This window comes from Desarmillaria tabescens, assembly GCF_030435595.1.
Source record: "Desarmillaria tabescens strain CCBAS 213 chromosome Unknown EV420scaffold_2, whole genome shotgun sequence".
NCBI classification, from domain to species: domain Eukaryota; kingdom Fungi; phylum Basidiomycota; class Agaricomycetes; order Agaricales; family Physalacriaceae; genus Desarmillaria; species Desarmillaria tabescens.
The window spans coordinates 476,380-499,058 of record NW_026848301.1 but is presented as its reverse complement, the minus strand read 5'-3'; the positions used below and the strand labels follow the sequence as shown (position 1 = coordinate 499,058).

Sequence of the window (22,679 nt, the reverse complement as noted above, 5' to 3'; positions counted from 1 at the left end):
CATCGGGTCCGCTAGAGTCCTCCTGATTCGGAAAGGTAGCACGTGCATGGAACGCACGTGGATGAAACCCCACGCTTCCGAGAATCCGAATCCGAAGTCTGTTGGCTTCCCAATCCTTCGCAACATGGTAGAGATACTCAGTTCTTCAGTCATTCCTTGCAACCATTGCGGTTACCCAATCAATCAATGCGAATATCGTGATAGCTTCCCGCCACCGGTATGGACGGCCCTGCGTACCGGACAACAGGTTTACACCCTCTCAGACGCCACGAGTTACTCCAGCACAATCTCCACCATGCATTCCCAGCTTGCCATCTGGGAAAACGATATACAGCACCTTGAGGCTGCTCTGGATAACCTTAAAACTGACCACCGCAACCTCTCCCGCTATGCTTCTTCCTACCAAAGTATGCTGGCGCCAGTCAGATGCCTACCAGTGGAGATTCTGCTCACCATCTTCGAAGAGGCGTGCTCAGAACTTGGCCTTATATCATTTCAAGATCAAATACCGTACTATTGGAAAGACGAGAAGAACATAACCCTGTATGGCAACACACCCGTGTACTTGGCGTCCGTATGCTACTACTGGCGATCCATTTGTCTATCCACTCCAAAGTTATGGACCCATTCCTACGTTTTCGCCTGCCGTCCATCACTCTCCTCTGCCACCGCGAATCTCATCCTCTTGTTCAATGAGCGGTCTAAGCCCCTTCCCCTCTCCATATCCATTTCTGCGGTTTATGATACGGAGTTTGATCATGACTGCTATTGTGGTCGTTATCGTGATGACGAGCCACTGGATTTCGACTCCCTGGACGAGCTGCTTGGCTTTGGCGAGTTAGAAGATACATTAGTAGACTCGCAGAGGCTCAGGCGTCTTTGTTTAGACGTTGAATGCCGCCATCTTTCTGACTACCCTCCTCTACCATTCTCACAGCTGGAGCAGCTGGAGATCTCTGGTTCTCCGTCTGATTTCCGGGACAGGGGAACCAGCTTATTCGAAGATACATTCAACTACAGCAATCTTCGAGAACTACGCCTTAGTCGCTATGACAGCCACAAGGATCTGCATCTTCCCTGGAAACAGATTGAAACGCTACAGTTATGCAATCTGAATGATATCGCAATTCTGGCGGTTTTTTCCGGCGTCAAACGCGTGACATTGTCGCGCTGTAGATTTGAAGCATCCAGAGGTCTACACGAGCTGACATCCCCGACAGTTCTTACTCTCAAGGAATGCGACGGACCGTTCAATCTCACGAATTCATTCTTGTTTCCTAACCTCTCCATTCTCGAGCTCATCGACACCGATGATTTTGTCTATAATGAGAGAAGTCCTGCACCCCGCTTCAGCGACGTACACTGTCTTGCGTCGGGAATATCATCCACCCGCGACCTCAGACTGAACAACGTGTACCTTCTTTCGGGTGCACAGGTCATTTTATTACTGACCGAGTTGCCACATTTGATGCACTTATCCATCATCGAGCGGAGGGCTTCTAACGAAGCGGATCCTCAGGTAGTAACCAAGTCGCTGTTGCAATATCTTTATGAGGACAACGTTTTGCCCAAGTTGCAGTCCATAAAGCTTATATGGCGCGCGCATAATCCGGTAGAGGAGAATATGGTGATGGATATACTTGAAGCTCGGTCAGGCTTGAAGGAAATCGTTATTGGAAGACGTGATGGAGGAGATTTCAATGAGAACACGCTGGAAAGGATGAACGGATTGAGACAGCAGGGGAGAGCTGCATGGCTCTGGTAGGACCTGTAACTTCTTAATGTACGTTAATGTAATCGAGGATTCAAGGTCGTTTATTCCATACACAAGCGAACTTCTACTTTGCTACATTCTCCGTACAACAATTTCGCGTCTCTGATCCAATGGAACAAGCTCGTTCCACAGCCGCTCATAGCACCAAAGGGGTTGATCTCCATAAGCTGCACCTCCCCACTACTCGTCTGGAACACATCAAACACAAGCCTCTCCCTTCGCATCGTATCTCGAACTTGCTGGGGCAGTGTCTCAGCATGCTCAAAAATCGCTTCCGATATCTGTATAGCCCCTTCATACACCTCTCTAGCACGACACATCGCAGCACTCCGATCTGTCTCGTAAAACGGCTTGTGCCATCTGTACTGCGATATAGCAGAAACGAGCAAGACAGACTCAGATGGCGGGACAAACACGCGGTATTCACGCGCAGGATCGATATCGTGATTGAACGGGAGGAGAAACAAGTTCACCGGCTGACCTTTCCGCCTCTCGAGCTCATCTGCCAGCGCTCGACACGCCCTACGGGATTTGTAGAGCATCTCGTTTATCCCAGCTACGTCATCCACACTTGAATTTGATGCCTCGCTATCTTTGGCACTACAAAAGTCGAGCCGGAGAAAGTACTCCTTGGCCGCGAACACGGACGAGGTGGGGATACCAGCTACGGTGAAGCGCGGGAACATAGAAACGAGCTCGTCCATTTCTGGTGGTTCTCGTTTCCTGAACACCCATACATTGGCTGCTGCAAGGATCTCGGATACTAAGACTGGAGGAAGGTGGAATACATGTACGTTTGCGGGGTCTTCGCGTCGAGTAGTCATGATTAGGTCCACCCAATTTGTCAGATGCTCGACAGTCATATCGGGCATGCGATGGATGAGTATGCTGTCTGGGGATCGCGGGATAACAGATTGGATGGATTCGTAGGAATGCGCATTGGTATTGTATTCGCCAGTTTCGAGTTTTCCAGCTGATTTGGCAGTAGCGATGGAAGCCTTGACGATCTCGTATGGGATAATGTTAACGTCCATCACTGTAGTGGTCAGACCCCTTAGATAGAGATTCAGTGACAAAATGCTACCCTTCTGATTCATCATGATGGCCCCTGTTCACTGGAGTGTTCGGAGCCGTGGTGTTGTACGGCAGTGTCGTTGACATTAAAGTCCTTTGTTTCTGAACTTCACTGTTCAAAACCATCCTCCGATGTGGAGATGGTGAATCAGAACCGAGAAAATAATTTTGAAGAGGACGATAATAGGTGGCAAGAAGACCGGGAGTATTCTCATTAAAACTTCGATCTGCTTTCTCGAATCTCGATCAGCACAAAGCTAGGTTATTTGTAGATAAGGTGCAAGGACAAACTAGCCATGAATTTCGTTAGAGATGTGAACAAAGAAAAGCTTGCCACATAACAAGATGAACCTTATGCAATACTGAATCCTCCATCTACAACAAATGAGTGCCCCGTTACATAACTCGCTCGCTCACTAGCTATGAATACGACAACATCCGCAACCTCCTCCGGCAAACCAAGCCTCTGAAACCTCGTGAGGATGATGAATGCAGTATGACAAACTAGACTCACATTCATCGGGGTCATCTTTTCCAGCATGGAAAAATCCACGTATTCCCTTACATTTTGCAACAAGGGTGTATCCACATATCCTGGACACACAGCGTTGACTCGAATGCCATCTATACTGTGGTTGAGAGCTAATCTCCGTCATTGACACCAAGAAAAAAAGAAACAGAAACAAACGACGAACCAGCGGCTTTGGTCATCCCCACGACAGCATGTTTGGACGCGACATAGCTCGTCACATTCTTGAGCCCGATGCAACCGGCGATGCTACTCATATTGATGATGGATCCGCGCATGCCTGGCCGTCCGGGTATACGAACCAAGGGTTCTTGCCACCTCATGGCCTTGAGTTGTTCGCGCATGCACAGGAAAACACCCCGAGCATTCAAATTGTTTACTCGATCATAAGTCTCCAGCGATGTATCAGCCGTTGGTCCGAGGACACTTTCGGTTATCTGTTATTCGCATGAGGGCCCCAGACATGAGACCTAGGTTATAATTCAGCACGCACCCCGGCGATATTGGCAGCGTAATCGATTCTTCCAAACGTCTTCACAGTGTCATGAACCATTTGGACAACTCGATCTTCCTTCGTCACATCCACCTCCGACATGTGGGATTTGAATTCTGGGTTCGTCACCATAGACGCGACATCCTTGGAGGTTTGTTCCAGGCGAGCACGGTTTATGTCGACAAGGTGAAGACCTGAAGCTCCGGCTCGAGCGAACGCAAGAGCAGTGGCTCTCCCGATGCCGCTACCTGAGAAAAACTTAGAAGAACCAACGGGCCAACAAACAGAGTGGAACGGACCTGCTCCTGTGATGAGAGCGATCCCCGGAACACTAAACATGGATTGCAGTGTAGAGCGAGAGGTGGGGAAGGGGGAACTGTTTATAAGGCACTCCCGGCTACAATTGAACGGCATCATGAGATCTACTCTTTTGCTTCTGCCGCTCTAAAAATGAGGCGTCCAAACACTTATCTTGTGTATTCATTCCGAACGCCGGCCGTTTGACAAGACGATGAACTTTGAGCTAGTCTTTTACTTGTTTGGAAACCCTTTACAGGCATCCAAGAGTTGTGTGCCGGTCTTAACCATGCAGCTCAGAATCAGAACCAGTTCCTTGCCGGTTCTACAATGCCTTCGGTGAGTGAGGCTGCAGGGAAGGTGCCAAGGGAAGATCGTGGAAGCCGTTATGCGACCCACTTCTCAAGGGGATTTTAGGGACAATATATACCCACAGGCATGGATCAAAGATTGTCAGACGACATCAACACCATCTAACAATGCCCAAGAGAACTTGTTCACATCCACTATCGAGACATGCAACTAGCCAAACGGTTAAATTTGTGTATGTTGGAACAGCCATGGACAGAGGAAGTGAACATACCATGGTTCCACAATTGGTGTGCCGCATACTTCGGTCTCCTCGAGTCGAGCAATGAAATAAAAACGCATTGAACGATTATCGTTTAGTTCGTTGCCCTGAAAGATATATCCGCTGCTCTGCAAGTCCGAGTCTGATGGAACAAACACGCAGATTACGCCGACAAGATTCGCCGCGTAATTGCTAGTAGACGTAAATGAGTCGAACACAGGCCACCCAGCTGGTATGTACCTACGTTCTCGAGGATGGCCATGCAGTACTATACAGACGTGGTTATCACAAGCAAAGACACCCAAATTGAGCTTAACGCAAAATTTTAAGCACGGTGGTGTGGGAGAGAAAGGATGCCCGCGAGACTCGGGCCGGTTAAACGCCGTCGACCTTCGATATTTCAATATTCAAGAATATTCAATCTTAGCCTGAATGCCACTCTAAAGAATTGACTCGTAAGAAAAGGGACCAGTTCAGATCTCAGAAACTGGCATGTACGGAATGAACATCATGACATCCTAAGTATCTGTCCAGTATACGTAGTTCCAAAAAGATTTTCCTGCCTGTCGCTAATATTAATCACCCTCCGCTGCTCCTCAGGCAAATCCAACTCATCTCAAAATACATCTAATTCATTCCCTGAGACTCGATGCTGATACGTCCCCCATTCGAAACGTTCCCTTCGCGCGATTATCTCTTTTAGAACCGTATCTACTACCACCGGTCCCTAGCGGGGCCAGTAGAGAACTGTTTCTGCGTCAGTCGATTCCATGTCTGGTTTGTCAGGGAACTCCACTCTTGTGAGATACTGATTCGAATAAACATAGCTATCTTCTTGAGGATTCAACGACATGGCGTTGCCACCCCAAGCTCCTTTTTTCAAGTAGAAATCAGCTTCGCCAGTCCTCGAAAGATGAGAATCAGAATCAGGACTGATCAGAGCCGAAATTCAAACTGAGACAGACAAGTCATGCGTCCGAGTCAAAACTCTACACATCCACACATCTAATTCTATTAAAACCTTCCTCTTAACGTCCCAGTAGCAAGATACCGGGCCACATACAACAGTACCACGGCAAGCATGATCGTACTTCCTATCACAATCACCGTCAGGACAAAATCTCGTTCGTTCCGATTATCTCACCTGCGTAATAGCCCATAGCCTCAAAACCCCTCGTCGCCGTATTAATAGCCCCAGAAATAGGCGGACCCGCAACCGCTCCAAGAGATGCTATCGAGAACGCCATCCCTGTCCGCCTCCCCACATCGCTGATCTCACCAAAGCTGTAGATAGGATTGACAGTTGAGGATATATAAGCCCCGCTTGTGAACCTACCACTCTATTAGTGTCTCACAAAGCACTCGGAGGAGGGAGACGGACCCGTATATTACCACAACGACAATCATGGAAGCGAGGCTCCGCGCGAATGGCCAAGCATAGGTGACGGCGCCTGCTATAATCGTCATGGGGCCAAAGTAGTTCAATGCACCTGTGGATAGGTTAGAGGATGCTCCATGAATACTAGAACGGTTAGGATACCATATCGATCTACACAAATTCCCGCAACGATTCGTCCGACTCCTGAGCTAGCATTAGCGATAGAGACGAGGTAAAAGGCCACATCTGGCGAGACACCGTAGGCGGTAGCGCTAACGCTAATGTAGGTCTGAACTATTGGGCACAAGCGAAACATTAAGAGGGACAGCAATCTCAAAAAGAAACGCTCGCACCTGTATACAGCCCCAGCATTGCAACGAAACCAGACAAACACCAAATAGTATATGGCGTGCTCCTGAAAGCTTTTAGATTGAGTATGCCTCCGGATGCTTTCACAGGCGGAAGTCGACGTTTCATTGTCAAGTTGGCAATTCCCAGACCAAGTATGAGGATGCATCCTATGATTCTTATTGTCCATGGAAATCTGCGGAGTGTTATATCATCGTGATAGCCATACAGAATAGGTACACACCCAACAGTGTCAATAAGCTGACGAGCGACTACCGGGAATACCGTCCCACCAACCGATGCGCCAGTAGACATCAACCCTACTGCAATTCCTCTACGGTGTCGGAACCAATGCCCTATGATCCCCACGCTCGGACCAAATACCATTCCACAAGAAAGCTGAGAATCGATTTCAGAAACACGAAGGGACAGTACAGACAAAACAAACCCCGATGGCAAAGCCCTGGCAGAGGAGAAAATGCCAGTATTGGGTGCATTCCGCGATCAGAAACGTTGCCAGAACAAGTATGATACTCGCTGATAGTAGTGGTGCCTTGAAGCATCCAATATCGAACATGCGGCCCGTAACTACACTCGGCATAAAGACAAGGGCGTACTAATCAATCATAGAAGTATCAGCACTAGACTGGGAAGATCGAGATGAGATTACCTGAATGGAGCCAATCCATGCGCTAACAGGGTCAGTGACAGTTGCGGTTGAATGCGGCAAAAGGAAGATTCACATAGTGGAAGCATCAGAGTCCTTCAGCAACTTTTCTTCATAGTAAGCTTGGAATACCTGTTTGAAGTTGTGCAAAATTCGATAAAATGTTATGAAACGGACTCACTCCCCAGGCGTTCACGAACCCAAACCTAATGAAATATAAATACGTTAAAACGCGGCTCGATTACTGCTGGCACTGACGTCGAAAAGGAACTGCACATTATCTGAAATATGGCCAATGTCTTTATTGACTGATTAAATCAACGACGCAATGCGACTCACTCCTCCAACAACTAACCAAGCCCTCAGTCCGCCATCGGGATAATCTTCCTCCAAGCCAGCGGATGATTTGATGAATCCACGATCATTTTCCGGTTTGATCTGACCAGTCAGAGTCTCGTCCAAAGTCCTTTCGTCAGATATTTCATCAGTTGACAGCGTTTGGGTGTGAGGCAAATGGCGGGACATGGTGGTTTTGAGAAGGAGCACCAGCCAAGTTTTATATGGTGCCATCCTGTCGTCGGTGCATTCGTAGTTGCACCAGTCCGCCTAATAGAAGCGCAGATCCATCGATCAGGGACTCTTCATTGGAGACAGCAGCTCAATTGGTAGGGAAGGTGGGGCACATTAGACTCGGTTCCGGCAGGAGTACGCATATATACAGGTAATAGGTGCTTGCCGCGGTGAGCCGTCGTATTTTGAACGCAAAGATGAAACGGAGACGGGGATAGAGCAGTCGAAGTCTTCATTTCGTTGTTGCAAACTTGAAGGCTTTATCCATTGAAGCCCGAGGGTGGCGAGGAGTATATTCCAGTCAGTTAATAGCAAAAAAGACTTGACGTAACTATCATTCATGAAGAGAAAGATGGAATCCACCGAGAAACTCGGGCTAGAGCAACGGGGAATACACGAGGGAGCCTACAATGAATAGCAGGGGGCTTCACGACGTCGATAACGTGGACAACGAGCCATGCTTCGATCGCGTGTAACATCGATGAGGCGCCAAATCGAACTGGAAGCAAATAGCTCGACGATGGAGCATCCGACCTGAACGGTGCTAGTAGAGTAGAAACGTGGCGACTCACCAATCCATTCCCTTTCAGCGACCTCTCCAACATACCAAACTACATGTGACCCAGTGCTCAAATCCTCGCTGCTGACATAGCCAATGCTCATCTCAGACGTGTAATCGTACCAAGTACAGTTTCTTTTCAATCCATGGCAGGGCTTCCATGCGTTCTTGACGAGCTAATACGTCAACTGACGCGCAACATGCCTAGGCGCGAATTCCATATGCTGGGAATGAACTTAGACTGACGGCAGATGTGCACTCGCCGTTGTTCAAAAGTTGGGTTATCTGTAGAAGCCGTTGTTCGAAAATGGACGGTGTTGGTGGGAGGAGAGCAAGTAGTCCTCGGCACGCTGGGGTCAACGATGACGTCGCAAACGGTTGGCAACGGCCCGATAGCCGGTCTTTTTTCTCTTCACTTTCACACACCGTGGTTTTGTTGCTTGTAGTAATACTTTGCTAGTCAATGCATACGGCATTCTGGGGGTCGACATCTATGGACTTTTGAAGTTACAGACTCCATCTTTCATCGCCGCGCCGTCACATTCATCATTAATATGCCACATGAAATGGACGCACAAAAAGCACTGGCTGAGTCAATCACGTTGACCAGGGATACGGCGAAGATTCCTCCACTTGGACGATTCGTAATATTGTCTTTGGAATGTCGGATTATATTTCCCGTCCGGCATCTTCACACCTCTCTGGCATGCTTCCTTTCAGGTATCCAAGAAGAGTTTCGAAACAATATATAAAGCATGGTTGAATCACATATCAACCTTGACTTGCCATTTACTGCTTCAAATTATGTCTCACTTCGTCTTAGAACCCAGCGAGGTACGTTTATCCATTTTTTTCGCTAACCATACTTTAGCTCATCATACTTTAGAAATTCACCGCTGACAACGCTAGTGCAAGTCGCGCCGCTTGCCTTTATTTTGATAGCAAATTTTCTGACCAGGCAAATTTCCCAGCAACGAGAAAACGCGGATAGCCCGCCTGCAAAGTATTGCCCCGACAAGTCTGGATATAAATGGATCGATCGCGTACGTTGTCATATTTACACTAAAGGTCAAACTATCTGACGATTATTCCAAGTACCTCGCCTCCCTTGACCCAGAGAAAGACTGGGAAGAGATGGTGAAAACCTTTATGAGCTACAACTCGAACGAGTTCATCATCAATATTATGTACTCCGCCACCTTCCTCGTCGTCAACATGAATCCAGTTGGCCTCGCCACCTCCGTCCACACCGGCAAAGTATTCAACAAGAAACAGAAGCGCTTTGAGGACACCCGCGACTTCTTCCTTCCTCTCTTCGAGTTCGGTCCCACCAGCGTCATTCACTCGGAGAACCAGCGTCGTCTCAACGCCCTCCACATGCGTCTCGCCAAACAGCTCCCGGGTAGCTGGGATCATTACGAAGACTTCATCGAGCCCTGTGCAGTCGCTGCGGTGCAGGTACATAACACCATGCGCCTGGCGGGCCTTCCAGGGCTTCCTCCTCACATGCAACGCGCAATGTACCTCTTTGCCAAGTGCCTATATGAGGGATTCCTCATGGAGAGCGGCTTTGTGCCTCCCGATAGCTTCCCTCCCGATTTTGACGCCTGTGTCAAGTTCAATGAGGAATGGGGCCGTCGACCCTGGCCCCAAAGCGATGCGGCCCTTCTGGCAGGGAAAGCTATTGCTGAACAGTTTGAAGAGCGCTGGTTCCCGAAGCCATTTCATTTCGTTGGACGCGCGATGTTTTGCCTACCACTGGCGGATGAGACGCTTGAGTATTTTGGGCTGGGGCCGAGGAATGAGGTCGTGACGTTTTTGGTAAAGAAGGCACTGTGGCTAGCCTTCACGATCAAGGCGTTGATGCCCGATCCAAAACTTGGCACGTATGAGAAGAATAGGATGAGGAGGGAGGGGTTGCCGTTGCCGCAGTCGCCGTTGAAGACCATTATCACGGGTCCTTTGGTGGCTGCTCTGGTGGGTATCGTTATGTACCACTTCGCAAAGATGCAGTAAAGTCAATGCGGAACTATAACACAACGAGTAGGAGTATAGTCATACATACCAGTCGAGTACTATATCCCTGCGTCTTCACTTGTCAGATTGTCTGTTGCTAATGAATGATCAGAGCTTTGAATCGTGGTCAATTCTATACATCCAATTTGAATCTACCATCAACATATCATATCCGAATTTATCTGTAGTTGATTCACTTTGGGCTTAGTTCGATGGGCTCAGTCGGTGTTCTGTTATTACTAATCAAGGCAGCGAGAAGTTCATTCGTCATATATATACATCTTATAAGTGGGTCATGCTGCATGACTGTTCGGCGGAAATTGCCCCATACAAGGCGTCCTTAGGACACGATAGAACCGTGAAATTTTACTTTGTAACATGATCGGGATAAACTACCCCATCGATATACTTGAACCATCTTCCATTCATGATTCTCGGGGTAATGTCCCGTCTTCCCAACTCAACTAGTTCGTGAATGACAAGAGTTGCCACACCAGTTTCTTCTTGAGCTTTTCGAGCAACCCGAGGTGGATATACCGCTTCAAAATTGACGCGGACGCATGTCTGTGTGCCACTTGTCCCCGAATTTAAATTGTGGAACTGCGGCTTGGCTTTGGTCTGTCAAAACCGTTCGTTTGCGAAGCAGAAAGTGGTACGTTTTTACTTACGATTAGAAAGAAGCACCACCACACGCATAAATATTCCTAATTGTGGATAGAGATGAAGCGGTCATTCCGAATAACCGTGGAATTTAGTCTTGACTCTTTCAGTCCCCGCCGAGGGATCGCATACACGCTCCTTGGACAACAGACCAACGACAGACCAATTCAATAGATATTGGGATTTTCCAGCATAGATTTTTCAACCCGAATGTGGAGAAAGTCAGTGCAAAAGACAGATAATCGAATCTTGAGCCACTTCACTTCGACGTCGCCAACAAATCTTGTTAGTGCCTTGAAGTGGGTTGCCCTCAGTGGGTTACTACCATGTAGCTGGGTCGATCGATCATCAATCCATTGTCAAATGACTAATTTTACATCACGTTCGCACGTCCTTTTATGCGGAATCATTTGGACCGGGGCCAAACCGGGACTGACTGTTGCACTACTTAACCGCCATGTCCGAATATTCACTCCTGCCAAATAGTCATGACTTCGCTGGAGCGGAGACGGTTCGATGTTCCCAGAAATGCCCGGGAAATGTCTGTCCTACGGTCTGTGTTGATTGTAGCTTCTTGTACCCTCGCCATGATGGTCAACGTGCGTTCCTTCCTGCTTTTTTTCATGCGTATCGATGCTCACGATAGTCACAGAATGCCAATCAAACTTCCGTCTCCATTGCTCTTCCGACTATGGCAGTTGATTTAGATGTCCCGGAGTCAGAATTAACATGGGTAGTGTCTGCGTACCCACTGAGCGCGGTAAGTTGCGACTTTAGTGGGGATTTATACACTGCTGAGTATTTAGGGTTGTCTGCTTCTAATGTTCGGTCGAATAGCAGATCTCTACGGGCGAAAAAAAGTTTATTGCTTCGGAGCTCTGTGGTTAGCAGTATTCACCTTGGGAGTTTCATTTGCCAACAGTATGTGAGACTGATGATTTCAGTGAGGACCTCTGTTGACATACCTTCTATCAGATGCAATGACTCTGGATATTCTCAGGGGCCTTCAGGGCGTTGGAGCAGCTGCAACAATACCAGCTTCTGCACGTGTCTCCTTGAATGTTATATTGAAGTTTGTTTGCTCACGGATTTTACAGCTCGGAATTCTGGCACACGCTTTCCCTCCTTCTCGCGCGCGTACGATTGCATTTGCTACATTCGCTGCTGGTGCGCCCATCGGCGGAGCCATCGGCACAGCTATCGGTGGTGTAATGGTCCAATTGACTAAGTGAGCGCAGCACGATGCGATCTAAGGTACCTTGCTGAAAATTTGCTTCCAGACAAACCTGGCGATCCCTATTCTATCTCAATACTGTAAGGCCCTCTAATTGGGTGAATGGACATTGCCCTCACGTTTGGCGATAATTTCTAGGGCCTTACAGTTGCTTCCTTGGCTCTGGGCCTCTTTACTATCGACCGCGATCTGCCTTCAACGGAGGATGATCAACGTATCGACGTAGTGGGCACATTCCTGGCAACTGCAGGGCTTGTTCTTATCGTCTTTATTCTAACCCAAGGAGAGCTTGCACCACAGCAGTGGAAGACACCATGTAGGTTCACCCTATCAAAACATGTCGATCAGTACTAATATACCTCAAGATATAACAGCGTTACTCATTACGGGTGTTATTTTCATAGTATTGTTTCTTTTCTGGCAGCATTATCTGGAACGCCAACAAGATTCTGCCAACTCCCCATCGAAATGGACCCCTCCACCACTGATGCGACTATCTCTTTGGACTAGGGCAAACGGACGAGTTGCTGTGGTGATGGTTATCGCATTTCTCAATTGGTGCTGCTTCCAGGGATGGTGTTATTGGACCCAAGTATGGTTCGCGCTATCATCAAATTAACTAAATCTCACTGATATTGCATAGCTTTATTATCAGAACTATGAGGGGCGTACCCCGATCCTCACCGTTGTGCGTATGGTGCCGCAGAATGTCTCTGGTTTGATTTGTAACGTCATAGTCGCGTTTGTGGCAGGCCGCGTGCCTTTCATATACTTCATGGGTACGCCATCGTGTTCCATGGTTTGGGCTGTAGTATTGATATCGTTTAGTATCGGGGACGGCACTCACAAGCGCGGCTAGTCTTCTCTTCGCACTGATAAACCCAACCACAACGTACTGGGCTTTCGATTTTCCTGCGGCTGTACTCTCCGTCGTCGGAGCCGACTTTGTGTTCGCAGCTGGTACACTTTTCATTGCAAAGGTATCCCTGCCACACGAACAGAGTGTTGCAGGTGCAGTGTTTCAAACTATGACTCAGGTAAGTTGTTGGGTATACGCATCGGGATGAAATTGTTGACATTGCCCTTTCAGCTCGGTACTTCCTTTGGCGTGACAATATCCACTGTCGTATATGATAGAGTTCTACGAGCACGGGCGGAAGACTTTGGGACTGACTCGTCAAATGCACCCAAACCGGCACAACTGGATGCCTATCAGGCCGCGGCATGGACAGATTTTGCATTTGGGATCTTTGGTAGATGCTTGCATATATCTTGTGGCCTGTATAAAATCTGACTTTACACTATTCTTTTCTAGCGGCATTGTTAGCATTGGTATTCTTCCAAGGTGCGGGGGTGTTAAAAGAAAGAGAGGGTGATGCCGATACTTTAGCGGTCCCTGAGGATGACGTTCAGACCGAGAAAGCGGCCAAAGAACTGTCGACATGATGCTGAAACGCTCAGAGGAGCAAGTAGAAATATCGTATAATAGACCATATATAGACTGAGAAATCACTCACTCGCATGCAGACAACAGTCGGTTGATAATTTCAATTTATATCCTTTTTTGTTCTTGAGTAGACGCTTCCATGCATTTCCTGCCCAGCTAGGGGTCTCCTAAAGGCAAGAGTTTCAACGGCGCCACATACAACTGAATTGAACAAGGCTCGGGCCAGTGTGACTTTCGTTCAAGCGTACAATGAACGGTGGAGTACTTATGAGAGAGTAGTATTATACCTGCGACTACGCGATGAAATGGCAACGGATTTCTACAGTCATTGGTGACTGTCCTACCGTGGAGACGTGGTCCCACGAGGGTAGTACGGGGCCAGGATGAGTATAATACCTAGGAGCTTTAATCTTCCCCCAAGGGCTTCCAGGGTTGCGCGAAGCCTGAGGGTCGACTTGAAAGTAAAATTATGTAGGTGTGTTAGTGTTGATGCAATCACACAACTGAGTAATGTATTTACACTCCCGTCCTCTGTCAGATCCTTCCTCGACTTTTGTCCAAGATGAGCAAACCAAGCATATTGCGAGGAGTCTACGGTGGTTGTCACTGAAATGAAAGCAGCATCTCAGTCAGCAAAACTCTTAACTCGTAGCATGAAAATCCCGTCACCAAGGTCCAGATGTCTTCGGATGAAAGGATGATCGTCTCCGAACACGTCCGTAATTGTCTGTCGTTGCTCGTACAACCATTCCTCAAAATAGTCTCCTACAAGTTCTCGGGAAAAGGCACGCCCGAGCGCGAGAAATAGCAAGGCCCCCATGTCGAATCCCAGAGGGATACTATACACTCTACTTCTATCAGTAACAGGCAGACAAGCATAAGAAAGAAAAAACGAACGATCTTCCTCGACTCCAAGCTCCGAGCATGCGCAGGATATCTGTCCTTTTATATTCATAATCCCACCCCGGGGAAGAGGAATAATTAGGGTTCTCGGTCAATTTTGTTACGCCCTTCTTTAGAAGAGAAGGGATGCGATGAATGCGTGGTTCCGTCGAGGACGCCACTGGATCGATAGCATTGAACAATACGATGAACTTCCTGGTTAAAGGACCGATATATCCCACAGACCCCAGTGGAATGACCTGTTCAAGCATTGAGATATAACACTCGCGGACACGTAGCCCTACTGTAAATGAGTTGAGTAATGGTACCGATTTTGAAGACATTTAACAACATACTGGGGTACGACCTGGAAAGCAAGGAGGACCATAACATCCGTTCGCCAAACATGACACAACGCACAAAATCCGGTCCCACTTCCTGGTCTGGATAATTGTACTCTCTCCTGGTGAAGGCATCTCGCAAGGTGACAGGAATATCAGTTTCCAGAAATTCAGCGTCTGTAGTCAACGAAGCCAGACATTTCCATTTGGTGAGAGGAGTTGTGAGTCGCTGCACTATCACAGATGTGGCTCCCATGACGGAGAGATGGATGACTTTTTGGTCAACTGCAGGCTGGTTACATTCGCATTCGCAGGGATTGCAGCATCGGAACCGGAAGGGAACCCAGCGGCGGTAGTGGTATATAATAGTCAGCTGTGTGATCTGTTGAGGAATCCAAAAGCGAGGGATATGGACTTGAGGGTCGTCAAGATAGTCTACGTAGATATGGGTAGCGTTTTGAGGTGTTTTAGAGCCGCAGAATAGCCTCCGAAGCGCAGACTCTATTCCCTTATTAGCTGTGATGGAAGGTTCGCATTCCATATCGATAAGGAGCTGTGGCAGAACCATGTAGTCGACCTTGAACGTTATGGTACGACAGAGCGACGGATTAGGTATCGAAGATATCGCCCGGATGGTATACATCTGACTCCCGTTGTAGGAGAGGGGAATGACCGAGTGCGTAGAATTTACGTCCTTCATGATGGCAGACCAGCATCTAGATACAAGGGAGCAGTTTTTGAAGGTTTGTACACGTTCCTCGGTGCAAGATTGAATGGACCAGAGGGAGAAGAGAATCCCGAAGACGAGTTCAGCTGGAAGCGACATAATCACTTGGGCGTTGAGCATCAGCCGAACGTGTGAGGCAATGCTCATAAGGTGCTGACAAAGCGAACGAGAAGGGCTGAATCTTGCCTTCATCCTTGACTCTCCTCGTTCGCAGTCAGCACCTCATTCGCACTTTGCAACTTCGTTGCGTTTTCAGTCATCCAGAAATACTATTACTTTATCATATCATCCACTATGTCTGCTCAAACCAACAATGCTCCCTCAACCTCCTCCGGAAGACCTCATGGCTCGGCAAATCAAGGAACTGGCTTCGACGTCACCATGATAGCAATGACTGCTCAGATGATGAAAGAATTGAAAGGAAGAAATGCTAGGCGAGCGGAAAGGAGAAGGCAGGCCAATGATGCTAGCGAGGTTTCAGAAGATGAAGATGAAAAGGAGCTAGCTGATCGAATGAATTCTCTTGTGCGTACTCATCAAAACAACCCGACTATGTCCACAGCTTCCAAGGACCATGCCAAGGACTCGGAGACAGGCTTCAAATTTGCGGATGCGAAAGCCTTGGCCAATGGAGGTTATCGCACCGTAGAGTCCTCATATCCCGAAGACCTGTTCGTTCTTGCCCGCAATGGAATCTCACCACCGTTGACGATGTTTACTCCCACAACGCTCACGAATATTAGGCTCGGAAGAGACGTAACGTATCGGAAGTTCGCACGAGGTGCTACATCGACGAACATTCGAGTACTCGATACTTCGACTTTCCCCAACGAAAAGGACATGTCCTTGGCCCAATGGCTCGCAGCGTACGAAAACTTCTTGAGCTTTATCTCGGAGTTATGTGAAGGAGAGCAAATCTTCGAAGGTTTTGTGAAACATCACCAGCGAGCAGTTACCGACCCAGACATCGAGGCGACATTCGAGGCTCACAAGGAATTCGACTGCGACCATTTACGACCGCAATTCTTCACTAGGGGAGGCATTATTATTGATGTTAACTCGAAAGAGTACATTGAAGGTTGGAACCGCGTCGTGCAAAGGGTCGCTAGGCGTACGACAGCCCAGGAGATCAAGACTGCCGTTGCTCAATACATCCCAGCCGTCAATGGCCCAACTAGGACCACAAAAAACAAATCCCGGTTTCAACCCTTTGACAAATCTCAGTATTCCTTTCGTAAAGATGGCGAACGCTCGAGCTTTGATTACCTCTGCCTCCGTTGCGGAAAGAAAGGGCATAAAGCCGACGCCTGCAGCGAGAGTATTCCTAACAAACCTGGACGATCCTTCATTGTCGCCTGGAGGGAACATATCTCTACCGCACCTCTGACAACCAGCCCGTCTGCTTACGACACAATGTCCAAGGACCAAACAAGTGTACGATGCCCACCGACGATGCCCTCCACATCTGCTCGTTGTGTGCTGAGACAGGTCATGGTGCCTCCACATGTCCTCGTAACTGAAGGTCAAAAGGTCGTCACACCTTACCGTGCTGAGGTGTGGTGTGATACTCTTCAACGGTGTGGTTTACAGGAAAAATACCCTAATCTCGTACATGACATTATCTACGGTTCTCCCATCGGTTCCCCTCCTCCTCTTACCTCCAATTTCATTCCTTGTAATTCTGCCTCGGCTTCAAAACATATGGACATCATTGACAAGTACATAGCGGACGAGATTGATGCAGGAAGGATGTATGGTGGTTTGTCAATCGAAGATGCTGAAATTTTCTTTGGAGGCCATTTCCGAACAGCGCCGATGGCAGTTATTGATGAGGAAACAAAGTTTCGAATTGTACACAACCTTTCAGCAAAAGACAAGAGCGGCAACAGCACAAATTCTTGGCTCGATGCTCAAGAGAAGCCTACCAAATGGTATACGGCAGCGATTTTTGCAGACGCGGTGAGCTAAATTTCTCCGTAACCTTGGGATGTTCCCTATGTGTATGGAGCTATTCTCCAGCGGCTATTCCGCATTTATTCCGCTGGCCATGGCCATTCCATGCCCAAAATTTTTCGAAGAGCTATTCTCTTCCATGTTACGGTGTTCCTATTGAACATCTGATATGTTCAGTTCCCTAAATGAACTCGGGACGCCCCATTGCGCCCTTTATGTTGTATTAATGACAAATGTACATGTCCTAATTATGTCTTTCAGGTGGTGAAGGCTCCTCCGGGAACCCAAGCCGCTGCGCTGGACTGGGTCAAAGCATACTGATGTTCGCCCATCCTAGCGAAGCACAAATGTTACATTGCCACATTTTGGCGAGATCTTATTTGGGGGAACCATTGCACGCCCTTCGGTTTGTGCACTGCCGGAAATATTCAGGGCGAAGTTGCTGATGCTTTAAGAGATATCCTCCTATTCATCTTAATCATGCTTGAAGTTTTCAAATGGGTCGACGATTTCAATATTTGGCGTTACCCTTGTTCAACAATCACTCACCACGATGGCTCCTCCCAATATCAATATTGTTTCGACCTGTCGACCATTCTCGACATATCTTCCCCATTGGGAATTTTATGGCATCCTGTGACAGAAAAAGGACACGACTTTGCATACGAAACAGTTTATGTCGGTTTCCATTGGGACCTCAAGATGAAAACTGTCTCCCTCCCAGAGAGGAAGCGGGTAAAATACTTGACGAAGCTGACTTCCTTCTTGGAAACAGCTCTAGAGAACCGGACGGTCAAATATGACATGGCTGCTTCTATTCACGGTACTCTACAGCACATCTGTTTCATTTATAAGGAAGGCCGGTCTCGCCTTCCCTCGCTGTCCCTTTTCCTCTCCAAATTTCCCAACAAATTCGTCTCTCATCATATCCCCTCCCCGGTCATCACTGACTCCAAATGGTGGTTTAATGTTCTCTCAGTTCAATCTTACCACCGCACTTTGAAACCCAAAATAGTTTGTGATACCGATGCATGGATAGATGCCTCAACGTCATGGGGAATAGGTATGCTCATCGGTGGCCATTGGGCTGCGTGGAAATTGAAGGAAGGTTGGAAAGCGGAAGGTCGAGACATCGGATGGGCTGAAACTGTTGCTCTAGAGCTCTTTGCCATGTGGGCATCAACGGCGGACTTGTCAGATTGCGACGCCCCGGTGCATGGGGACAATTCTAGCTCCATTGATGCTTATAAAAAAGGCCGCTCTCGTAACCCTCATCGTAACGCATGCATTCGTCGCCTTTCTAATTCATTGATGTCTCACAATATCTCTCTATTGCCAGTATATGTGAAGTCTGAAGACAATCGTGCAGACCCCATCTCTCGCGGCGAGGTGGGAATGGACGAGGATCGACTCCATATTACGTTTCAGCTCCCTTTGGAGCTCAAGGAATTTTTGTCCTATGTATAGGATCCGTTTTCGTCGTGCATCTGCCAGTGCAGATGCTCCCCAATCTGGAGGGCTGTCCCTGGCATCGACAAGTCTGCCGCACCCAGTTGGTGGTAACAGTGTGCCGTCAAAATCGCCTGACCCAACCTTGAAGTCTCCTCGTGTCAAGAAAGGTTCAAGCATTGAACCTTCTGACTTTAGGCCGCTCCGGTTGGCATCGCAGCGAATCCCGTATTGGAAAACACCGTATTCAATCAATTCCTTTGCTCTCCTATCGTCTATCTATCCCCAGCATCTAATAACAGCTTGGAAAGATGTAATGCTGGCTTCAGTAACAGAAGATACGTTGAAGAACTATGGTGCTGGTCTCCTGCGCTTTACTCAGTTTTGCGACAAGTTTCGAATTCCAGAGGATAAAAGAATGCCTGCCGATGATACGTTGCTATCGATTTTTGTCGCAGAAATGGGAGCAGGCAAAGTTAAAAAGTCTACCATCGATACTTGGATTGATGGGATTAAACTATGGTATTTGCATTCTTGAATACCAAGGAAACCCCCAGTTAATTATTCGCTAGGCATGAGTATAACAATGCCCCGTGGTTAGGAGGTGATATGCTACTGCGAACAAAAAAGGGTGCTGATACGCTCGCCCCCCATCCTTGTCCCGAAGAACCAAAATTACCCGTCACCCAAAAACATATTGATACTTTACACAAGCATCTGGATCTCTCAGACCCCTTCGACTGCGCTGTATGGGCTGCCGCATTGACTGCATGGAAAGGTTGTACGAGGCTCGGAGAGATTCTATTGGCCTCGCCTTCTCAATTTGATCCAACACGTAACGTTTTACGCCGTTCTCCACGGACAACTGGAACAGCCGCTAACAATCATTCTTGGATTAGCATTTTTATTCCCTACACGAAAACGAAAAAATACCAAGGCGATTGGGTCACCTGGACATCGGCTGCAGACCCAACTGATCCCTTGAGCGCGATTCAACATCATCTCGATGTCAACTCCGAAATCCCTGACGATGCACCGCTATTTGCCTTTCGTTCGGGAGAGACTGGGTGGACCGCACTCGACAGAAAAAAATTCATGACTCGCTGCAACTCCATTTGGGAAGCAGAAGGGTTGCAGACCGTACTAGGACACAGTTTCCGTATTGGTGGAGCGACTTTCCTGCTCCTGTCTGGTGTCGACCCCTGGGTGGTCATGAAACAAGGCCGATGGTCATCAAAAGCGTTCCTCAGATATTGGCGAAGTATTGAAGAGATCTTGCCTTTATTCATCGGTGATTCTTTAGACAACTTTCGCTCTTTAAAAGAATCCATGTCTAGGTTAGCATCTATTAGTGTATAGTAATCCATCAGCTACTACGTCTGGGGGGAAGTCGGATCCCAGAGGATTCCGACTGTTGATCTCTCATCCTTCGAGATCTTCTTGGGGGGATTCGTAATCCTCTGGATTCTCGTTCGCAGAGAGAGGCTGTTACATAGTACGTGCAGCTTCTCTCACCCCCTCTTCAAGGATAATTTAACGGAAGTGGCTTTGGCAGCGTAGGAAGTAGTCCAGCTATCGGCCCGGAATGTCAATTGTCATGACCTCGCAGCCACCTCACGTGCTGCCAACACGAAAATCAGGATTTGCTTGGGAGTCTGGAGAATGAGTTATCATTAGCGGGTTTCTGTGTCATATGGAGCAACTACTACCTATAAGGCAGATATTACGATTATCTACGAGTTATTTACTCTCTAAGCTACGTACTAATCACAGTGAAACCTATGCGCGAGTTAGAAATTATTTGATGTTTCAACAAAGCCGTAGACAATATTATAATACATGTAACACTTGTAGTATACAGCTGCCTTTACCGAGTACAAATGGGTCGACTATCTCTATTTGTCCTGCCGCATGAACCATAGAAAATACGCATCTAATGCATCATTTATCCAACATCTCCCCTGACCCCACTACGCTGGACGACGACGCATACACAGGAGGAGGTTTTGGAATTATAGCGGGAGGTTCCAGATCCGTGGTGTCCAGTTTACGTTTTAGCCCTGCTGTCGGTGGTGGACAGCCTCCAGGGTCCGCACCCTGACCGTCAGGTTGTAGAGATCCATGCCGACTGCGATTCACAGGTGACGCTATGCCACCTGGGACATCGCCCGTAAAGTCTGCGCTGATAGAAGAGTCTGGGATATCTGGTGGAGAGGTGGCGAAGAAAGAGCTGTAGTCAATCCCATCATCACCGACTGGCAGGCCATCGGACGGTAGTCCCAAGGCACTGCTCAGAAAGTCTATATCACAATCCAGTGCATTGACGGCATTGTCAATGTCTCCGATGCTCTTGTTAAGTGAGCCAGGACTTTGACCATCAGATGGGATAAGACTTTCATCGAGTAGGGATTGTGCGGGAGCATTGTCGCCTGGTGTTAAAGGAAGACGTGGAGACGACTGGCATATATCGAAAAGAGGGAGTTGACTGAAGTCTGTCTGAGAGGGAAAGGGGCCTAGGAGGGAGGAAAACATATCCCAGTCGGAGGTAGACATGCTATCGAAAATGGAGCTGAGTCCTCCGGGGGAAGGGGGGGGAGAGGGTATTGGCTGTGGGGCTATTGACGGATCGATCGTTGCGCTTGGAGCGAATGAGGTATATTGAAAGTCTGTTGCTGGGGCACTGAAAGAGGAGAATGTTTCGGGAACCGCTGGCTTTGGTGCTTCGATAGGTGATGTTGCTGTAAATCTGGTGAGAACAGATTGCTACTGAGCCAAGAAGTATAGTTACGCAGAGCAGAAGCCATGGCGGCCTCTTTGTTATCACCGTCGTGTTCTTCAACCTCCCTGACTTTGCTCGTAACAGAGTTCTCAATCATAAGGCGTGAAGGCTGGGGATGCGCGACGCCGCTACCGCTGGGTTGCGAAATGAGGGTAGCCAGGAACTTGACAATGCGATTTACAGTGTCTTGCAGTTTTGTGTGCCGTTTACGTGCCTGCAGAGCCTCTTCCCACAGCAATTGATCTGAGCGTTTCAGTTCATCTAAATCCTGTGTTATTGCTGTTTGCTGTTTTCTGATTGCAGCTATGCCATTTAATACGGCATGCATATCCAACTGCTGTCCAGCACCCGACGAAGAAGTAGAAGAACTTCCCTGCTCAAAATCAATGGTAGGACGGTCCTTCGCTAGCTTGGTCGGTCGGACGAGGATAAGTTGGTCCTCTTTGTCACGTTGGAAATAGGGATGCGCGTACTGCGACTGCTCTATATCTGTGCTGGCGTTCATTACACCTTGTTGAAGGTTAGACACCTTATGAAAGCCGTAGTTATTGAGCTGGCGAACGAACGAGGAGTACTTGTTATGTTTAAACCATTGTGGAAGATAGTCTCTTGCTAACCGCTCGTGGTCATACACTGTAATGCTCAAATTTAGCCTAAGGTGAAACAACAGCACTTGGACTAGTTACCAATAAACGATTCTCCATCAACCGACCAAGATATCGCATTATTCGTCTCTGGACTGTCGACGATTCTAACGGTGGCACAATGTCAAATGTGATGCACGAAAGAAACGGATATAGTCGGCATACTTGTACAATTTTTGCAGAAATATAGGGACTTTAGAGTTGAACGAGCGGAAAGTGTTGGTCAAGGCAACTTGCTTGTCATTGAAGGACATTACAAGTCAGAAATGATAGAAGCAAGTGGCAGT

General features: G+C 47.9%; 10 protein-coding genes across 10 annotated transcripts; 5 read left to right on the top strand and 5 right to left on the bottom strand.

Moving 5' to 3' along the window:
* Positions 1-46: 46 nt before the first annotated feature.
* Positions 47-1,790, top strand: EV420DRAFT_1684500 (uncharacterized protein; the record flags this gene model as incomplete). The annotated part of the gene is made up of 1 exon (XM_060479263.1): positions 47-1,790. The coding sequence occupies one exon, from the start codon at positions 47-49 to the stop codon at positions 1,763-1,765; it is 1,719 nt and encodes a 572-aa protein (XP_060338113.1). The 3' UTR covers positions 1,766-1,790.
* Positions 1,791-1,846: 56 nt separating this feature from the next.
* Positions 1,847-2,850, bottom strand: EV420DRAFT_1758078 (uncharacterized protein; the record flags this gene model as incomplete). The annotated part of the gene is made up of 2 exons (XM_060480538.1): positions 2,011-2,850; positions 1,847-1,954 (listed from the first exon to the last, which is right to left on the bottom strand). Exons 1-2 carry the CDS (start codon positions 2,806-2,808, stop codon positions 1,847-1,849), a joined length of 906 nt encoding a protein of 301 aa, XP_060338112.1. The 5' UTR covers positions 2,809-2,850.
* Positions 2,851-3,037: 187 nt separating this feature from the next.
* EV420DRAFT_1501518 (uncharacterized protein) lies at positions 3,038-4,638 on the bottom strand. Its single transcript, XM_060471069.1, has 5 exons — positions 4,170-4,638; positions 3,871-4,118; positions 3,544-3,814; positions 3,363-3,490; positions 3,038-3,314 (listed from the first exon to the last, which is right to left on the bottom strand). Exons 1-5 carry the CDS (start codon positions 4,207-4,209, stop codon positions 3,201-3,203), a joined length of 801 nt encoding a protein of 266 aa, XP_060338111.1. The 5' UTR covers positions 4,210-4,638; the 3' UTR covers positions 3,038-3,200.
* Positions 4,639-5,752: 1,114 nt separating this feature from the next.
* Positions 5,753-7,656, bottom strand: EV420DRAFT_1259864 (major facilitator superfamily domain-containing protein; the record flags this gene model as incomplete). The annotated part of the gene is made up of 12 exons (XM_060466976.1): positions 5,753-5,832; positions 5,883-6,070; positions 6,120-6,228; positions 6,279-6,410; positions 6,470-6,660; positions 6,709-6,863; positions 6,913-7,080; positions 7,135-7,156; positions 7,208-7,263; positions 7,313-7,337; positions 7,390-7,412; positions 7,471-7,656. 12 exons carry the CDS (start codon positions 7,654-7,656, stop codon positions 5,753-5,755), a joined length of 1,335 nt encoding a protein of 444 aa, XP_060338110.1.
* A 1,007-nt stretch (positions 7,657-8,663) lies between these two features.
* Positions 8,664-10,403, top strand: EV420DRAFT_1501501 (uncharacterized protein). Its single transcript, XM_060471068.1, has 4 exons — positions 8,664-9,094; positions 9,147-9,170; positions 9,232-9,303; positions 9,356-10,403. The coding sequence occupies exons 1-4, from the start codon at positions 9,065-9,067 to the stop codon at positions 10,274-10,276; spliced, it is 1,047 nt and encodes a 348-aa protein (XP_060338109.1). The 5' UTR covers positions 8,664-9,064; the 3' UTR covers positions 10,277-10,403.
* Positions 10,404-11,475: 1,072 nt separating this feature from the next.
* EV420DRAFT_1616640 (putative efflux transporter) lies at positions 11,476-13,616 on the top strand (the record flags this gene model as incomplete). Its single annotated transcript, XM_060475142.1, has 12 exons — positions 11,476-11,535; positions 11,589-11,696; positions 11,743-11,857; positions 11,912-11,985; positions 12,034-12,164; positions 12,217-12,250; positions 12,309-12,486; positions 12,536-12,762; positions 12,814-12,949; positions 12,999-13,207; positions 13,261-13,423; positions 13,486-13,616. The coding sequence occupies 12 exons, from the start codon at positions 11,476-11,478 to the stop codon at positions 13,614-13,616; spliced, it is 1,566 nt and encodes a 521-aa protein (XP_060338108.1).
* Positions 13,617-13,957: 341 nt separating this feature from the next.
* EV420DRAFT_1684490 (uncharacterized protein) lies at positions 13,958-15,733 on the bottom strand (the record flags this gene model as incomplete). The annotated part of the gene is made up of 5 exons (XM_060479262.1): positions 14,856-15,733; positions 14,515-14,803; positions 14,287-14,465; positions 14,138-14,223; positions 13,958-14,071 (listed from the first exon to the last, which is right to left on the bottom strand). Exons 1-5 carry the CDS (start codon positions 15,712-15,714, stop codon positions 13,958-13,960), a joined length of 1,527 nt encoding a protein of 508 aa, XP_060338107.1. The 5' UTR covers positions 15,715-15,733.
* A 176-nt stretch (positions 15,734-15,909) lies between these two features.
* EV420DRAFT_1501497 (uncharacterized protein) lies at positions 15,910-16,797 on the top strand (the record flags this gene model as incomplete). The annotated part of the gene is made up of 2 exons (XM_060471067.1): positions 15,910-16,033; positions 16,120-16,797. A coding segment is annotated over exon 2 (678 nt), but the record flags the coding sequence as incomplete, so codon positions are not given.
* A 2,072-nt stretch (positions 16,798-18,869) lies between these two features.
* EV420DRAFT_430189 (DNA breaking-rejoining enzyme) lies at positions 18,870-20,525 on the top strand. The gene is made up of 3 exons (XM_060482075.1): positions 18,870-19,491; positions 19,542-20,464; position 20,525. Exons 1-2 carry the CDS (start codon positions 18,980-18,982, stop codon positions 20,326-20,328), a joined length of 1,299 nt encoding a protein of 432 aa, XP_060338105.1. The 5' UTR covers positions 18,870-18,979; the 3' UTR covers positions 20,329-20,464; position 20,525.
* Positions 20,526-21,584: 1,059 nt separating this feature from the next.
* Positions 21,585-22,646, bottom strand: EV420DRAFT_1260219 (HSF-type DNA-binding-domain-containing protein; the record flags this gene model as incomplete). Its single annotated transcript, XM_060466998.1, has 3 exons — positions 21,585-22,381; positions 22,435-22,499; positions 22,558-22,646. The coding sequence occupies 3 exons, from the start codon at positions 22,644-22,646 to the stop codon at positions 21,585-21,587; spliced, it is 951 nt and encodes a 316-aa protein (XP_060338104.1).
* Between the last annotated feature and the right edge of the window lie 33 nt (positions 22,647-22,679).